This window comes from Cucumis melo, chromosome 8 (assembly GCF_025177605.1).
Source record: "Cucumis melo cultivar AY chromosome 8, USDA_Cmelo_AY_1.0, whole genome shotgun sequence".
NCBI classification, from domain to species: Eukaryota; Viridiplantae; Streptophyta; class Magnoliopsida; order Cucurbitales; family Cucurbitaceae; genus Cucumis; species Cucumis melo.
The window spans coordinates 5,991,313-6,004,991 of NC_066864.1; the positions used below are offsets into that span (position 1 = coordinate 5,991,313).

The 13,679-nt window shown below is 31.9% G+C and overlaps 2 protein-coding genes across 2 annotated transcripts; one reads left to right on the forward strand and one right to left on the reverse strand.

The window, feature by feature from the left end:
- The first annotated feature begins 673 nt into the window (after positions 1-673).
- On the forward strand, positions 674-4,309 carry LOC103485110 (NAC domain-containing protein 37-like). The gene is made up of 4 exons (XM_008442576.3): positions 674-802; positions 1,967-2,177; positions 2,286-2,557; positions 3,500-4,309. Exons 2-4 carry the CDS (start codon positions 2,009-2,011, stop codon positions 4,166-4,168), a joined length of 1,110 nt encoding a protein of 369 aa, XP_008440798.2. The 5' UTR covers positions 674-802; positions 1,967-2,008; the 3' UTR covers positions 4,169-4,309.
- Positions 4,310-10,596: 6,287 nt separating this feature from the next.
- Positions 10,597-11,905, reverse strand: LOC103485111 (histone H1). Its single transcript, XM_008442579.3, has 2 exons — positions 11,265-11,905; positions 10,597-11,181 (listed from the first exon to the last, which is right to left on the reverse strand). The coding sequence occupies exons 1-2, from the start codon at positions 11,448-11,450 to the stop codon at positions 10,741-10,743; spliced, it is 627 nt and encodes a 208-aa protein (XP_008440801.1). The 5' UTR covers positions 11,451-11,905; the 3' UTR covers positions 10,597-10,740.
- Positions 11,906-13,679: the final 1,774 nt, after the last annotated feature.

Sequence of the window (13,679 nt, forward strand, 5' to 3'; positions counted from 1 at the left end):
AATAAAATTAAATCACCAAGAGGAAACTAAATAAACAATATCTCCCCATTTAGAGATGAGAGTCAAATACTATAAAGCTTCTTAATCGACATTAATACAAAAAATATAGAGATGATGCTAGAACAAAATACACATATTAGATATATAATAATCAAATGTGAACTACATTAACTTATTTCTAACTTATTTAGAGAAGAAATTGAAATTAAAAGACCCTCAAGTGACAACGTAAAGAAACGAACTAATAATAATGATAATGGATTGAAGAAGAATAATATGAAGTAAGTAATTAGTGAAAATTGGTAATGATATAACAAAGATGAAATGTAAACGTCATGAAACAAACTTGAAGACCAAAAATTAGTTGCGGAAAACGAAACCTTAAGTCATATCGTAAACGACAATAGTAATAATAATAAAAACGTACTTAACAACAAAAAGCACTCCTTCCTTTCACATTTTTACCACCAAAAATAAACAAAACCCACATAATAAAAATTTTAAAAAATTAATAAAAAGTAAAGTATTTTTAAACCAAAAAAAAGAAAAAAAAGAAAAAAAAGACGTCATCGAACTGGGGACAGCCATCAAGCCATGCGCAAGACACTGACCCTACACACTACCCTAAACCTCTCCTTTTATATTCTCTTTATTTCCCCATTTCCTCCCCTACACTACTCCTTCAAATTACACAATCCCCCTCCTCCCTCCACACTCCACCCACGGCCACAACCACTTCCGCCACCGTCTCACCTCCATCGCCCACCATCGCCTCCGCCTCTGTTTTTGTTTTCTTACCCAGGTATATAGATTTTTAATATTAATTTTCAGAGCATGTTATATATATATATATATAGTTAATGATAGAAGTGGCAGAAAACAAAGACATGGGACATGAATTTGAGACTATTTAGGTTTAAATTAGGGTTTGGTATTTTCGAGGTTTCTTATTACAGTTTCTGCCTTCAAAATTCTCGACAACTAGACATTACGCATTTTCAAGTCAGACACAAACCCATTGTCTTTCTTTCTTTTTTTGTCTTTTCACTTTCGAGAACCGCGTGCTAATTTGTGATTACTGATCACGTCATCCTTACACCCCCCCCCCCCCGTTCTTTTTCCTTTTTTAGGTTTTAAAATACAATTAATGCTCTTCTTCATCACATTATTAATTAATTCCAGACTCCAATCACTACTTTTCATAATCACAGAGAGTGAAAATAAATAAATCATTTAAATTTTAAATTTTGTTTATGGCTATAGCAATGGATGAGACCCCGTTCCTGAGTTATCATTCTCACCATTCACCAACACAAGACAGCATCATTGACACCCAACAAAATTCTTTTCCTTCTCCGTTTTCTCATTCCTAATTTTCTTTTTTAAATCGATATATCGCGTCATTAGATGATATATTATTTTATATTGAACGGTAATTTAAACGAAAGTAGGTTGTAGTTGAAATTTTTCCAAAAATACCCTACCTCTCATCATTTCTTCATCTACTTTTTTTTTCACCTCCTCCCCCACAATTTTATTTTTCCCAAGAAAAAAAAAGGAAGAATCATTGTCTCTGATATAATGGGTTTTGTTTATACCACACGCGGTTTTTTTTCCTCTAAGAGATTAACATGGTGGGGTGTCTCGCTGCTCACCACCAAATGAACTTATCATTATCCTTCGTTCCACTTGTCCTCACCTCATTCGTCAATTTCCTTCCTTTTTTTCAATTTCCATATCAACCCCTACATATATATACACACACACACACAAGTCATTTGATCCTTTGTCTCTCTACTTGTTTTCTTCGATCCATTGTTTATGTTTTTCTTTATATAAACAAAAATTAGTGCTCTGATTCATTTTATAATCATAAGGTGATTTTGGTAATAGTGTAGAGATGATTGAGGTTACAGCATGCGGAGAGAATTAATATTTGTGTTTGTTGGGGATGAATTTGATGCAGTAATTTGACAACACAAATAAACAGTTATAGTAGCTACTAGAGATGATGGAATCTATGGAGTCGTCGTGTGTTCCACCGGGGTTTCGGTTTCATCCAACCGATGAAGAACTCGTTGGATATTATCTAAGGAAGAAGGTAGCTTCACAAAAGATTGATCTTGATGTCATTAAAGATATAGATCTTTACAGGATTGAGCCATGGGATCTTCAAGGTAACATCTACTAATCAAAGTTCATAACTTTTTCGTTATTAGGGTTTCCTTTTTAAGAAACCCTAAGATATCTTTTGTCTAAAATTATATATGTTCTGTGATGGGCAGAGAAATGTTGGATTGGTTATGAAGAGCAAAATGAGTGGTACTTCTTTAGTCATAAGGATAAGAAATATCCGACGGGGACGAGGACGAATCGAGCTACATTGGCTGGATTCTGGAAGGCAACCGGGCGAGACAAAGCTGTTTATGACAAGAATAAGCTCATCGGAATGAGGAAAACCCTCGTTTTCTATCGAGGTCGAGCTCCAAATGGTCAAAAGACGGATTGGATCATGCATGAGTATAGATTAGAATCCGATGAGAATAACCCTCCCCAGGTAAGCTCTTCTACTAAACCTCTTTAAGAAGTTACTCAAAGATCAATTTAGAATAATAAGATCAATAAATTTTTTTAGATACAGTTACAAATCATGATGTTTATATAAGTAAAGTAACAAAAAGAAAGTTTTGTTTTTTTTTTCATCTATAGTTTCCAATCATTCATGCTAAGTAGACTTCAATGAGTTTTTCCTCTCTCTCTCTCTCTCTCTCTCTCTCTCTCTCTCTCTCTCTCTCTCTCTCTAATTTGTAATTTTTGTATTGGAAATCAAATTTTGATCAGTAGTAAAAATTGTCCTTTTTGCACATCATTTTAACTTTATACAGACAATATGATCAATATGTCAAATTAACCTCATGATCAGTTGATCTTCATGAACATGAAGAACTTATGACTTTCACTACTTTAAACTGTGTTGAAAAAATGACAAAAACAAAATCAAAAACAAAAAATGAGGAATTGGGACAACTTTTGGTTTCTATAATTAGTCCACTAAATGTATAGTTGTTTTAACAAGAAGACTATTTCCATAAAGATGATTCCCCCACCAACAACTCCATAAGTCAAAAGCTAATACTTACAAATAAATACATATAATTGTTTTGTGTTTGAATTTATATTCTTTTCAATGTCATTTAAATCCTTCCTGTGTGTCAATAAAAGACAATTTCCCCCAATCCCTTTTCCTAGTTTATCATCTTTTGACTTTTTTTTCCCACTTTCATCACTTTATAACCAAACATCCATAAAAGAGCTTCACCAAAAGTTAATATCAAAAAGTCCAAACCTTTACTTTATTTATCCTTCTGGAATACCATTCATCTTCTTACCATCTTTTATTTATTCCCACAATATTTGTTATCTTTCCCTATATACATAAACTTTTCTTTAAAAAAAGTTCATTAGGGTTTTAGCTAATTTGGTTGAGTTTAATTTTCAGGAAGAAGGATGGGTGGTTTGTAGGGCATTCAAGAAGCGAACCACCGGACAATCAAAGACGTCGGTGGTCGAGCGATGGGATTCAAGCTATTTCTATGACGAACCGAGTGGAGTGTGCTCGGCAATCGATCCACTTGAGCTCATCTCAAGGCAAGCATTGTCGCCACACGGGTTGTTGGAGCATAATAACATCATGTGTAAGCAAGAGATGGAACAAACTGAGAATGTGAAGTTCATACAATATAATGATTCATTTGTACAACTTCCACAGCTTGAGAGTCCATCTCTTCCATTAGTCAAGAGATCAAGCTCAATTTCTTTGGTGTCCGAATGCAATGAAGAAGAAGATCCACCAACAAAAAGAAGGTATAATAATAATAATAATAATAATAATACCAACTCAAAGGTGACGGATTGGAGGGCATTGGACAAGTTTGTGGCTTCTCAATTGAGTCAAGGAGATGCATTTGAGGGAGAAGGAAATTCAAGGTTTGGAGCACAAAGTAATACTAATAATAATATTATTATTAGTAATAATAATATAAATTCAGCAGATATGCCAATATTATTGATGCAGAATAGAGGAGATCAAGATGAAGAGAACCTGTATAAAGGGTTCTTGAGTTCAAACTCAGAGTCTGATTTTGGAATTTGCCTATTTGAGAAATGAGGAGAAATTGGAGAGATGATTAATTTGGATAATATTTTTAATGTGTTATTATGAGGGTTATTATATGGATCTTGGGATCATATCTCTATAATGTATTTTTGTAAGATATGGTTGTGAATGAGTGAAGATAAAAACTCTCTCTCTCTCTCTCTCTCTCTCTCTCTCTCTCTCTCTCTCTCTCTCTATCTCTATCTCTCTACTCAAAAACCAAATAAGGATATAAAAATATATAATGCTTCATATATTTCTGAGAAATTAATAATTTTTCCCAAAGAAAAAAATGGACATGGAATTATAATTTCACATAAACATAGAAAATAAAAATGGAAAGTTTGCACTTAAAATCCTAAAGTAGCTGGTTATTAAGACTGAATCCTATTTATGTTTTAAGTTGGTGTACTTTTGTTAGAGAGTTGGATTAAAAAGTTCCTAAGTAACATTTAATATTTACTAATGCTTAACTGCTCAAGTTTTATTTAGCTAGTGTGCATGCATGCCCTACAACTCAATAATTTATATTTTTCATCTGGGAGAGAAGTTCAATATTATTAGTCAACATATATAACTCAAAACGCTTCCTAGACGTTTAAATATATGAAACATCCATTAGATAATTAAAGCACTAGGATACTTCGTAAAAGCTTCCTCGATCAATAAAGAAAGAGAGCAAATATAATAGAGCAAAACCGTCCAAAAGAGAGGTTAGAGAAAAATCTTTCGATTGAGGAAGACAATATGGATTTAGTGCTTTATGGAAACTACTATGATCGATTATAATATCATCCTATAGAAATGGATGGTTTTTGGACAATTCTCTTTAAAAATTCTATTGTTACGTTTCAACTAAATGAATTAAAGAGTTGCACCAATTACTATATCATACCGCATAGGATGTGTATATATTTCTTGTGTGATAGAGACGAGAAGAAATTCAAAAGCGCATCCAAGGAGGATGGCGAAATAGAGGTTGCATTATTGGTGGCATATATGATCATCATATTGGCCCATATTGTTTTGTTATAGATGAGCACTGCAGAGAAGAAACTAACCAATGTTTCATTTGAACTCTAAAAATTAAAACACACACCAATTGGGATTCAATTAATCGATGGCATTATGTACTTCCAATTTTCAAATCATGTTGAAGAACCTTCCACTTGAAAGGTAAAAAAAAGACCAAATATTCATAATTAAAACACTAATACATTGATGTTTTTTTTTTTATGATCTTTATAAAAAAAATTATTGTAAAAAAGATATTTATAGATAGATTGATATAATCTAAAATTTTGATATTTTTATAAAGAATGTTTTGGTTCAATTTGCTATCTTTATATCACCATTAATGTTAAACGTAACGTAACGTACTAACTGTTTCAAAATATATACTAATTACTCAAGTCTTTTAGACATCTATTCTCTATCTTAAAGTTGGTGTCATTTGTTGTACTAAAAAACCTCAAAATACACTTCAATAACCCTTTACTAGATATACTAATTATATTTTTTATATCTTCCTGACCTTGTTTAAATACATTTGCATGATGACAATGAAAGCAACATGATCATCACCCCCCACCCCCACACACACAAATCATTTTTCTTTTGTTCATATATTTTCTCTCCAATATTAGCCACTGTTTATTAAGTTTAAAAACACACATCTGGGCATGGACCAAAACCCTATCTTTTTTTCTTGTTAACTGTATTCTTTTTTCAAAATAGCAGTGGAAGGAAAAGGGCATACATACATTCTTTCTGTTGGAAGGAAGGGAGGTAAAGGGAGAATAATGTGTAAAAGGCCATGACTTTAAAGAGAGAGGGAATGAGGCATATATCAGATGATTGACTTAAATGGATATGGAATGGTATCGACCACAATAAGCAATGGGATGCAAAATTTAATTTAACTATTCTCCCTTTAGTTTAACTAGTCTCTCTTGGCGGTGTGTGTGTGTGTGTTTTTGGTGGGCCAATTGGTTGTCTAGCGTGCTCTTTGCTTAATATACCGTATCCCTTTCACTACCATGCTTCCTCTTCTCTCCCTTTTTTTCCCTTCACAAACTCCACTTTATCATATCATACCCATAACCCATGCCCAATTTTCAAACAGCGTAACCAACTCTCCTAGAGGGGTGCTATATGATATTTTTCTCTAAGGATAAAATAGTTCTTTGCCTATGTCGTCTAGCTATGGACGCATTGTCAATGAATTACGTAAGTTTGACATTTACATGCGACCAAAGTCCCACATCTACTAGTTAGATAAGAGAATGATCGTGAATATATAAACGAAGACAATTATCTATGATATCTTTTGGAGTGGAACAAGAAACAAAACCATAATAGTATATATCCAAAGTGAACAATATCGTATCATATAGAGAGTCTTTATTAGTTAACACTTTCTCTTTTACCAGTTGATTTGGTTCATGTTATAACATACTGGTGACTTGCATATTATATAAGAGAGAGAGAGAAAAAGGGTATAAGGTTGGGTGACTGCATGGTTTTGTGTGTCTGAAAAAGAAACAAAGGCAACCTTTCTTTTTTCTAGCTTTCTTTTTGTTTGGGGGAGGAGCAGTTAAACTTTGAGGTTGTGCAGTTTATGTCGGAGGGCGGTTCCTGAATGGACAAAATTAAACGCATGTCTTACGTTGTCTTTTTCCATTCTTTTTAAAAGTGAGCTCTCACAAATTGGTCCATTCCTTCTCCCCTACTGCCCTATTTCCTCTTCTTTACCCTTTTTCCCTCTTATCTACAAAAAAAGACAAACTACTCCTACATTATTCCTTTTGCTTTAAATTAACATTCATTTTTCAATTTATCTTCGTTTTTGTTTGCATGTTTTTCATTCACCTACTACGTTAACTTTCTTCTTAAACAATCAAGATGGCTCCTATTATATCAATATATCAATTCATTACTAAATTTTAATTATAAATTTTTGCTATGTTGTAAAAGAAATGATGCATGATATATATATAAGTGCAGTCTAACTTTGATTTAGATGACTAAAGACATATTCATCAACTTATTCAAAATCTTCAATTAATCCACTGCTGGTGATGATTTCGAAAGTACATTTAGTTGTTTTGTTCACCACATAGAAACAAGGGTGGCGTATAACCATCTAAAGTACATATTCACAACATACAATAGTTAGAATGAGACGATTGTCGTTCTAAACATAACAATAACGACAGAGTGCAAAAAAGAAATGTGGTACGTTCTGCAACATTATTATCTGTTATGAGGTAGCTAGGTTATAGCTAATATATTCTGATGAATAATAGGCTTTTGGGGGTTAGGGATAGATGGTTGTAAAAGAAAACAAAAAAGCAAGAATGTGTGTTTGTGTGATGGTGCAGAAAGTGGAGAAGGTCTATGGCTTTTTGGTGAGTGAAAATTAAAAGTAGAAAGGGAAACGAAGCAATGAGTATGAAAGTTGACAAAAACGAGAGGCTTTAGGAGAATGTTTTTGAAGAACAATAATTCGGTTGATGGCACGCAACGCCACATTTCTCTTTTTGAACTTTGTAACCCTTTTCCATGCAATTTCACTTATGCTTGCACTTGCACCCTTTCTTTATCTTACTATAACTTACCTCAATAACATTTTCACTTTGACCAAAATTTCATACATTCAACTATTATTTGTCACCTCACTTCTTTTTTCTTTTTTAACAATATAATAAAGCTAGGAATTTCTCACCTCACTTTTTTCACCTTTCTATGATTATTTTATCTCATATGGGAGAAACAAAATTGACAAGCAAAGAAAGTGAATTTTACAAAATCAACAATTAATCGATATAAAAAAAAATATAAACACCAATAGATATACATGGTTCGCTAACAGTGTGTTAGTTATGTGTACATGGTAGAGGAAGAACAATATTATTAGAGAGGAGATTTTCTGAATACAAAACGGCGTCACTAGGTTAGTGAGTTTATATATTGCACTTTTCTAAATTCTATGGTTAAAATTGTAAGTAACTCTTAAATAAATACACACGCTCAATACAAGATCTGAAAGATGGTACAAATATACATATGATTTACTAATAGTATGTTAGATATGTTCATGAACAAAAGAAGAGCAATTTATTATGAAGGTAAATATATAAAAACAAAATAAAGATGTAGATTTGTCGATGGGATCAAAGATTTTAAGAAAATACAGTGTGTTAGGATATGTCTAATAGAAAACATTGACTAATGTATGATGTGGACGATGTTAAAGAAGAGTCAACCTAATTGAGATCTCTTAATGCGCTTATTGACCTCTATGCCTAATGTTTGTTGGGATCGCTGCCAAACAAAGTTTCATGTTGGCTAAACGTAGGGGTATCATGAGAATATATAAAGGACGATCAAAATTAAACCATCTTGCTATGAGACCTTTTGAGTAACAAAATAAGCAATATCATATTATTAGTAGAGGTATGTTAAGGGTTACCTTTGTCTCAAACCATTGGAGTGAAATATTTGATATTTTACCCTCCAATATCCACATGACAAATTAATGAACTATATTTAAGTTAGTTCTAATATGAAAAATGTTTTCCAAATGCTCTATTGTGTTTATTGTGCTTTGAATTCGATTCCTTTTTGTAATCTTATAGTGCTCTTCTATATAAAAAGAAATATTTTTAATCTTTGTGTTGTTTTTAATTTTATTTTCAATTTTTTACTTTGGACAACTTGGTTTCAATTTTACTGTTAGATATTAAACACTTTTTTTTTTTGGTGAGATTTTATAAAGGATAAATATGACATATCGAAAAATTGAGTCAACTGACTAAAACTAATCAAAACCAAAGGTGGTCAATCAAAGATAAGGAAAGATTGGATCGATTAAAATTCAACCCGACGATAACTTTTAAAGAATTTCAAAGGTTTAAGGATGGCCAACGTTCAATTGGTACGGCTTTATGGTTTTAATCGGTTTAGATATTTTCTAAAACAACTATAGTCGGTTTGATGAAGATTTTTTTGAAAAACCGATTCTGACCAACCGATGGGAGACTTTGTCTTAGTTAAATTAAATAATAGAAGTGCCTAATTAATATAATTCTTTTTAAAACCATAACTATTTAAAAAGCATATTTCTTATTCGTAGTTTAGGGCAAAAGTTAAAGAGTTGACGAGCAATCGTTTAGAGATAGAATCTTATGGGCAGTACCAACAAAACTTGGAGGCCCAATTAAGTGTTCAACCAGGTCCAAATAAAGAATGGACCGGCGGCCTTCTATACAAATTACTCAATCATTCTCCATTTCAAACCCATTCATTGCCAATCTCACATTCTCTCTCTTTTTCTTGTTTCATTTTTTTTTTTTTTTTTTGAACACTGATTTATTTCTTGAAACTATGCATCTAAATCATATAAATGGAAGTTAATATGTGTCATAATATATATACGTGTGTGTGAGTGTTAAAACAACACTCTTATTGTGATCTAATTCATGGTATATATTACAGTATATATGTAATGAAAATATATTGACTTCGTATATGTCGTAGTAATTATATATGTTGTATTTATAAGTATGCATGCAATTGCACACTCGGACGATAATTAGTATACACCACAATTTATATAATATATATATATTTATATGAAAATAGAAAGATAGGAAACGAATCTATTTAGAAAAAAAAAAAAAAGAAAGGAATATGTACGAAAAGAATGAAACAAAATCATGCAAACCAAATTTACTCAAAACCGCTATCCTCGGGCACATGTCACCCCTAATTTGTTGGATTTTGTATTTTTAAATATAAAATTCAACTTGAGACACGAGGAGATTTGAACTTCATTATCATCACATATATAAAATTTATTTAGTGTTAATATATATTAAGAACAATATCTGCAAATCAAATGATTGATTTTAAAATTTCAAATTCTTCTCGATGTTTTTAATCTTTATATTTTGTATTATTTTTTCGTTCAAGAAATTTTGATCAATTTTAAAAGAGGTAGAATATTTTTGATGCCAACAATGTCCCAAATTTATTAAAAACAAAGTGGTAGTTAAAAATACTTATGTTTGAGGTTTTGACGTTCCCGTAACAAACAAGGATTAATTGGGAAAAATTTGAAGTAGGAACCGTTCGGAGGATTTTTGTTTATTTTCTCTAAAAGTAAAAGAAGTGTTTTGTTTTCTTCGTTGGTGCATTCGGATATGATGACGCATGGGGACGTAATTTAGGACTCCCAAGAGAATTACAAAAGATTGCGAATACGGATAAACAAAATCCTAAAAATCTAAACCACATAGGTCATAAGATGTTCTAAACACAAATTACACGACCAATAATGGACGTAATTTCATTGGTTTCCATTTCATTCTTCTTATTTCTAATTCAAACAGCAAATCGGAGATCCCTAAAAATGTATCGTATCAAGAACATTGAAATTCATAACAAGAAAGGATTTATTTTCATTGCAGATGAAGCAAAAACACTAAAATAGATCTACACACTACATGATCGTAATTCTTAACCAAGATATTCACAGAAGAGGATTCAAACACAAACTTGTTTAAACTCTGCTCTACATTTCACACAACCGCTTTTTTAGCCCTCTTCGCTGCAGGAGACTTAATTGATTTCGGCTGTTTCGGCTTCGCCGGAGTAGACCTTTTCGGTTTCTTTGCAACAACCTTCTTCACCGCCTTACTCACCGCCTCCTCCTTCTTCACCGCCTTCCTCTTCCTTCCAGTAGTTCTCGTCGTTCTCGCCTGTTTTGTTATCTTCTCGGCGTTCGCTTTTGCGACTTTCGTTGCGTTCTTATCTTTTTTCTTTCCTATTTCGGAGAGCTTATACGATGCCTTGATCTTCGTCAATTTTCCTTTAGCTGTGGAATTCTTCAATTGAAGAGCCAATATTTTCCTGAAATTCGCTGGAAGAACCGCCTTGTGTTTTTCCTCCATGTATTTCGCTATGGCGTACGGACTCGATCCATTCTTCTCGTTGAGTGACGAGATTGCTTCATTGATCATCTGCAATTATATTACAATTCATCAGAATCCTCACTCGATACAATCAAAATCAACACAATCAAACCATCAACAAATAAAATTACCTGAAAATACGGTGGATGTGAAGCAACTTTAGACTGTCTAGGCTTCTTCTCCCTCGGAGCTCTAGGTTTCTTCTCCTTCACCGGCTTCTCTACCTCCTTCGGCTCCTCCGTAGCCGGAACAACCTCCACAGGAGCAACATCCTCCGCCGGAACTTTCACTTCTGCAGCTTCTCCCGTCGATGTCATGATCAAAATTTTCAAGACGCAAACGCTTATCGAATATGCTCGAGACGAAGGTCTGCTCGGAGACAGTTATAGGGGAAGAAGAATCTGGATGTGGAGGGAAATACGAGCTGAGATTGGCCAGTACTAGTGGACAAGGATTGCCAACATGTAATAAAGAAAATATCTGAGGCGTACACGTGGAAAAGAACGGATCGTTATTATGGGATGCAAATCCTGAAGGGAGAAGGTACTTTGGACAAATACAAACTGAGGATTTGTTTTTCCTTTTACATTTTCATAGAAAGAAAACGAAGAGAGTTTTGTGTTTTCTCTCTTAATTTGAAGTGGCAATTAAATGGGAATTGTTTTTTATTAATTTAGGTTAATTTTGAAGAGATTAAAGAAGATAAAATGAAGATTAAAATGATGGGTCAGTTAGAGAAAATGGTTGAGATTTGAAGTTAGTAAGGGAAATTGAACTGGAACAGTTTTTGATCCATTTGTGCATGCATTAACCTTTCTTTATCTTATTAATTATTAGTTTTCTAAATTAATTTACTTTTATACTCACCTTCAACTTTAATTTAATAATCTAACTGTTTCAAATCATAGTTTGGATTTCACCTCTATATCTACCAAATAAAAATCTTTTATTTCATATTTATGATATAATTAGAATAATTTCCTACAAACCTATAACAACTCACAACAAATCTATTGACTTCATTATTATGTTCTAAATTTGTAACCGAAAAAAGATTAAAAATCAACCCAAAAAAAAAAATTAATTGGGAGTATTTTCAATTTGTACTTGGATTATATTAATAACGTGGAAAGGTTATATTAATAATCTTTTCTACAAAATACACAATTCCCTTCCTCTCTAATATTTCTAATACTTCCATAGTCACTATGGTGAAGACCACCTCTAACGATTACCTTCCAACTTCTACAATCACCTTTGTGCCAAGACCTATGCGACCAAGTTTAATAACCTCTAACCTAACTGAACTAGTGATCACTCTCTTGACCAACTCCTAAAATAGAAAATTTTGTGACCTTTACTTTAATTTTAAATAGCAATTAGAGTGTACACAATATTCTTGAAACTTTACATTTAGTTTTAAGAAAATAGTACTAAATTTAGTTTTGATTATATTGTTAAGCTTCCAAAAATAAAGTTATTGTATTGTAAAATATCATTAAACTCGAGAAACAAAATCAACCTTAATCTTGGAAAGGAAAAGAAAAAGAGAAAAACACATTAGCATTAGTATATGAATCACCTATTCTTTCATTCCTCAAACTCAAAAGTCAAAACACTATCAATTCATTTTAATTAAGGCAAGATGATATTTTATTTTTGTTTGGTTATCCACCAAAGATTTTGATTTGGAGACCTATGAAGTGAGAATTGTAAACTTCCTTATTTATCCCTAAAACAATTCTACAATGCCTATTTTGCCCATGAAATCTGTGGGAGAAATTAAAATAGAGTCTTTTTATATTCGATGAAAATGTTTAAATGCTACTCTAATCTTGTACTCTCGACCTTCGTTGGTTTGGTCCTTATACTTTTGAAAATTTATTTTAGTTACTATATTTTCAATTTTGATTAATTTTAATCATTATAGTTTTTAAATTTATGATCATTTCTGTCTCTAAAAAATGAAATAAAAATGAAAGGACTGTAATATCACTTTTTAGAAGTACAAGAACCAAAATATGGGTTTGAAAAATGTCCCATCAAAATTAAAAATACAAATTCTAAAATGAAACCAAAATAACAAAATAATTGTACTAAAAAAAAGACCAAAAGTTGAAAGCACAAAAATAGAATATTACTAAACTTTAATTAAAAACAATGGACACATAACCTTACTCGTTTAGGGGTATTATAGTCCGTGTTGTGTTTGAGGTGCAAAGTATTATAGTTCGGGTTATTATAGTAAATGGAGATTATTATAGCACAAATTATAGCCATTAAAATAAATATCGATTATCTTATATTTAGGTACACGAAATATCATTTTTTGAAAACGTAGTTCAAACTATACCTTCTACCAATTTATACAAACTAGCTTATTCAGGTACACATGTTATAGAATTTTATAATATAACTTATTCTATAGAAATTGATATGTGAATTATTAAATTTTGTTAATTATATTGTTCAATCAATAAATTTAATATTAGGAGAATTGTCAAAAATGACAAATTTGATAAAATATAGCAAAATTTTATATTCTA